Raw genomic sequence first — 5,747 nt, 5'->3', positions numbered from 1 at the left:
AATATATGTGAGTCACTTTTGTAACGATAGAGATATAAGTGAGCCACTTTTGTAACAGTAAGGATATATGTGCGACACTTTTTTAACGGTAGAGATATATGTGAGCCATTTTTGTAACAGTAGGAATATATGTGAGTCATTTTTGTAACGAGGAACATAGCAACTCTAAATAACAAAATTGAACGGTATATCAAACCCTTTTTCCTAAATTAAATATAATTTGGTATAATATTTTTTTCTTCAAAAACAATCCTTAAAATCCTTTTCTTCAAAAACAATCCTTAAAATCCTTTTCTTCCACCTAATTCCCCTAATCCCATATATTTTTCCTCACCTCACCTACCCCTATTTTCCTCTTTTCAAAAGATATGTAAACCCTCCTCTAATAAGAAAGAGACAAGTCAAAAAAAAAAACTACACTCCATTTGTTCTCTATTTCTTCCAAGCTACTTCAATAATGTCTTCAAAGATCAAGAAATGGAATTTTGGGAAATTATTCATATCCAATGGAGCAGGCTGTAGTGGTTGTGGCAAATCAAATTTAGAAGATATTATAGTACCAAAGCCCAAAATCCCAATTCACACAAATCCATCACCTAACATTTGTCACACTTCTTCAAGTTCTTGTGAGATCAATGGTCATTTACATTCCATGGATGATGATGATTTTGATCAAGATGATCAGGCTTCCACCACATTCTCCATCGACATTGGTTCCTTATCTCCACCAAGTTCTTACCAAAATGATTATATCAATCTGTCACGTGAGTCAGAGACGAATTCAGAATTTAAAATCAGTACATGCCCAGAAATTGGGGACACCTTTGTTGTCGTCAAGAATGTGGATGATACATTTGAATATAATCACACTTCCAACCCCTTTTCCATCATTAACATAGATTCATTATCTCTACCTAGTTTTGATAAAAATGATGTCACCAATTTGTCACCGTCAGAAATAAATTCAGGATCTAAAGTCAATACATGCTCAAAAATGGGTGACACCCTTGCTATAGTCAAGAATTTGGATGATCCATTTCAAGATAATTGCCACACTTCCACCACCTTCTCCATTAAGACAAAATCGTTATCTACACAAAGTTTGGATCAAAATGAATGTACTACTAATTCAAAAGCGAGTTCAGAATTTAGAGTCACTTCATGTCCAAAAATTAGCTATTCTCTTGCGCTCATCATTGATTCGGATGATCCATTTCATGATTTCAAGAAATCCATGATCCATATGATCATTGAGAAAGAAATCTACTCATCTGAAGATTTAGAGGAGCTCTTGAATTGTTTTCTAAAGTTGAATTCTCCTTCTTACCATTATATAATCATTCAAGCCTTCATGGAAATCTTGAATAACAATGGAAAAGTTGTCTCCGAGGAACCTAAAAAAAAGAACTAGTCATTGAAGTTTAATTGAATTTCCTTCGTAAAACAATATACTTGTAAATTTGTAAATTTGATATATATATGTATATATATAAATTATTGATTTTTTTTTATAAATATAAGTGGAGCTTCTTGTACAGTGAAAGACTAAAAATAATAATTTAAGTCACAAGTTTGAATCTCAAATGTGGCATATATCTTTTTTCAAATTTTTTTTATTAATATTTCTGATTCTGCTATCGCAACAAACCTTGTGGTGGAGTCACATGTATAAAAAGTATCAATTGAAAACCTCTTTACTGAAAAATTACACTATAGATAAGAAGTGTTTTATATTTTAATGTGAAATTTCTCGAGAATCTAAATTTAATTGAATTTCAATATGAATATAAAACACATGGTGGAAAAAAAATTAAAAGTAAAAAGAGGAAAATTTTCAATTTGAAGTGAATAAAGAGAGGGAACAACTCTAAAGATGTCCTTCCTGTTTTTTATTTTTATTTTTTTGAGATAAATGTCAAAAATACACCTAATTTTTTTTATTTTTTTGAGTTTTATACCTAAATTATTGAAAGTGTGAGTTTCCTACATAAACTATCACTTATTAGTTTGAGAAACACACATCTCTCGTTTGTTCTACTCTCATCATGATGTGTGTAATGCACTCACTTTCATTTAAAATATTTTGTCATATCACACTCTACATGAACAAAACACTCTACCTTGACAATAAATAAATAAATTATTAGAAGTTACCCTCTCCCCTCCAAAAAAAATAATTATTATAAAATAAAATATATTTTTTTTCTTTTTTTAGTTCTATTTTAAAATTTTAATTTTTTTTATAAAAGTCTTAAAAAAAATTCTTACTTCATCCCCCCCTCTCAAATAATAATTTAGATATTATTTTAATTTTTTTTAAAAAAATTCTACTCCGCCCTACCTAATCGTCTTCAAAAAAAAATCTCATTTTTTGTTATATATATACATATGATTTTAGGAAAGTATTTTTTACTCGCCACAAGACTTTTCTTAAAATATAATTTTTATTTCTGTTATATTTGGTACGCGAGTAGAAAAAATATTTTCCTAAAAATATATGTACATATCTAACTCAAAACGAGAAAAGTGTAAAAAAAAAAAATAAGAACGGAGGGTTATATGGGGTGGACATAATTTTGTTTTTTTTAAAAAATAAAAATAATAATATTTTATAGGAAGGAGTGGGGGGTGGGGGGTGAAGTATGAATTTTTTAAAATATATATTAAATTTTATTTTTTAAAAAATATTTTTTAATTAAAAAATAATATCTTTTTTTTGGGGATAAAAATACTTTAGTCTTTAAATTTTAATTAATATTAATAGTTTATTTATTTTTTGTTAAGGTGTAATATTTTATCCATGTGGAATGCCAAGTGACAAGGTTTTTGCAAAAAAATAGAGAAAGTAGAGAGAGTATATTACACACACTACTGAGGTGTGTTTTTCGAACTAATAAGTGACAGTTAACTTACACTTCCAATAGTTTAGGTATGAAACTCAAAAAAAATGAGAATTTAAGTGTGTTTTTGACACTTATCTCTATTTTTTAAAAAAAGATGTCTCAATTTTGTGACTATACAAATTGATTTTTCTATTTTAAATTTTCTTTAAATAAAATTAATATAGGAAAGCTGTATATTTATTACATAATCTCCGCAGGCAATTCTAGATTAATTATGTAATATGTTTACGTTCTTTATATACGGATTGTGTAAAAGTTAATCAAACAATTAAGTAGGGCTGTACAGGGCAAACCGATAAACCGCACCAAACCGACAAATTGAACCAAATCGAAAAAAAAACCCGACTAGTGGTTTGGTTTGACTTGGTTTGGTGTTTGGAAAAAAAATCCGACCATTATAGGGTTGGTTTGGTTTTAACTAAAAAAAGTCAAATCGAACCTAAACCGACCCGATTATAGATATACTACTTTTAAATTATGTTATGCATAAAAATATTTATTAAAATATAATTTATAAATATTTCTTTAAAATTTTTCATATTTGTTTTTCTTTCTTACATTTAGATTTTGACTTGAGAAGCACATCTAAATAATATACAAATAAAGCCCATCTTATAAAGTTATATTATAAAGTTAAAAACTTCAAACAGTGTTCTGCTCCATCTTATATGTTGATATTTTGTACTAGAACCATTTTTAAGAAGCACTGCTTTGTTCTTTTTATTAGATACTATGAAAAACCCGAGAAACCCGAAAAAACTCGAAAAATCCAAAAAAACTCAAAAAATCCAAGAAAAATTGATATAAAAAAACCGAATTTTATTGGTTTGGTTTGGTTTATAGATTTAATAACCCGACACAAATGGTTTGGTTTGGTTTGTAAAAAATCCGAACCAATCCGATCCATGTACACCCCTACAATTAAGTAACATGTATGTAAAAAATTCCAAGTGAGGTGCCATGGTGTATGATTTTTGCAGACGACATAGTCCTGATCGATGAGATTCGTAGCGAAGTTAACGCTAAGCTGGAGGATTGGAGACATACCTTGGAGTCTAAAGGGTTTAAGCTGAGTAGGACCAAGACAGAGTACTTAGAGTGCAAGTTCAGTGAGACACCTCAGGAGGTTGGTGCGGAAGTTAGGCTTGGTGACCAGTCCATCCAAAAGAAAAGTAGTTTCAAGTACTTTGGATCTATCATGCAAAGCAGCGGGGAGACTAAAATGGAGGGTGGATGAAATAGAGGGTCGCTTCCGGTGTGCTATGTGACAAGAAGATGCCACCACAACTTAAGGGCAAGCTCTACAAAGTGGTGGTTAGACTAGCTATATTATATGAGGCGGAGTGTTGACCAGTTAAAGTCTCTCACGTTCAAAAGATGAAAGTAGCCGAGATGAGAATGTTGAGATGGATATGTGGTCATACCAGGAGCGACATGATTAGAAATGAGGCTATTCGGGACAAGGTAGGAGTGGCCTCGGTGGAATACAAAATGCGGGAAATGCGACTGAGATGGTTTGGGCATCTGAAGAGGAGAGACACAAATGCCCCAGTGAGGAGGTGTGAGAGGTTGACCATGGATGGTTTCAGAAGAGGTAGGGGTAGGCCGAAGAAATATTGGAGAGAGGCGATTAGACAGGACATGGCACAGTTACAGCTTACCGAGGACATGATCTTAGATAGGAGGGTGTGGAGGACCCACATTAGGATAGAAGGTTAGTACATAGTCTCGTTATTCTTTCCTATTAGTAAGCGCATTAGCGCACTATAATTTCCTGTGTGGAGGACTCATATTAGGATAAAAGGCTAGGTGACTTATCCTTACACCATAGTAGTTGTAGTTCTGCTCATTGTTTATTGCCATTTGATTTATACATTGTATTGTTGTTTATAGGTGTGGGGCCGTTGTACTTTGATTATCTTATTTATTTATAGTAGTTAATGTCTCTTTCTTATGTACTATTCTACCATGACTTTCTCACTTTTGTTATTCTTTATTTTCATCTTGTTTTCGATATGCTTGTCCCTATCTGACCTTTTATCTTGTTTTCTTTTCTTGAATCGAGGGTCTTTCAAAAATAGCCGTCCTACCTTTCAAGGTGGGGGTTAGGTTTGCGTACACTCTACCCTCCCAGACCCCATATGGTGGGATTATACTGGGTTTGTTGTTGTTGTATAATATATATACCTACAATGTGTATCTAATATACTCATAATATACTATCTATTACTTATGTTATGTATTATATATACTTACAATGTGTATCTAATATACTCACAATATACTATCTATTATAATAATGTACTCACTATATACTCATAATTTACTATCTATTAGTATGTATATACTTACATTATACTATATATACGTACTATGTATATCAAGTATACTAACTTTATACTATCTATTATAGTGATATACTTACATTATATATACTTATAATGTATATCTAATATAATCACAATATATTATCTATTAGTATATATATACTTATGTTATAATATATATGCCTATAATGTATATGTAATATACTCACAATACACTATCTATTACTTACACTATATATATCTATTATATACTTACAATTTACTATCTATTATAATAATATACTTACATTATATATACTTACAATGTATATCTAATATACCCACAATATACGATTACTTACATTATATATTATATATACTTACAATGTATATCTAATACATTACTTACATTATATATTATATGTATACTTACAATGTATAACAAATATACTCATAATATACTATTTATTATAATAATATTTTTTCAAGTATTGAAATATTATAGTGACTACAAATTTAATTTTCCTTAGATGATTAT

The 5,747-nt window shown here is 30.1% G+C and overlaps 1 protein-coding gene across 1 annotated transcript; it reads left to right on the top strand.

The window, feature by feature from the left end:
• Positions 1-426: 426 nt before the first annotated feature.
• On the top strand, positions 427-1,499 carry LOC129885118 (transcription repressor OFP4-like). Its single transcript, XM_055959326.1, has one exon. It carries the CDS (start codon positions 458-460, stop codon positions 1,409-1,411), a length of 954 nt encoding a protein of 317 aa, XP_055815301.1. The 5' UTR covers positions 427-457; the 3' UTR covers positions 1,412-1,499.
• Positions 1,500-5,747: the final 4,248 nt, after the last annotated feature.

This window comes from Solanum dulcamara, chromosome 4 (assembly GCF_947179165.1).
Source record: "Solanum dulcamara chromosome 4, daSolDulc1.2, whole genome shotgun sequence".
NCBI classification, from domain to species: domain Eukaryota; kingdom Viridiplantae; phylum Streptophyta; class Magnoliopsida; order Solanales; family Solanaceae; genus Solanum; species Solanum dulcamara.
This window is presented reverse-complemented; position numbering and strand designations above follow the sequence as displayed.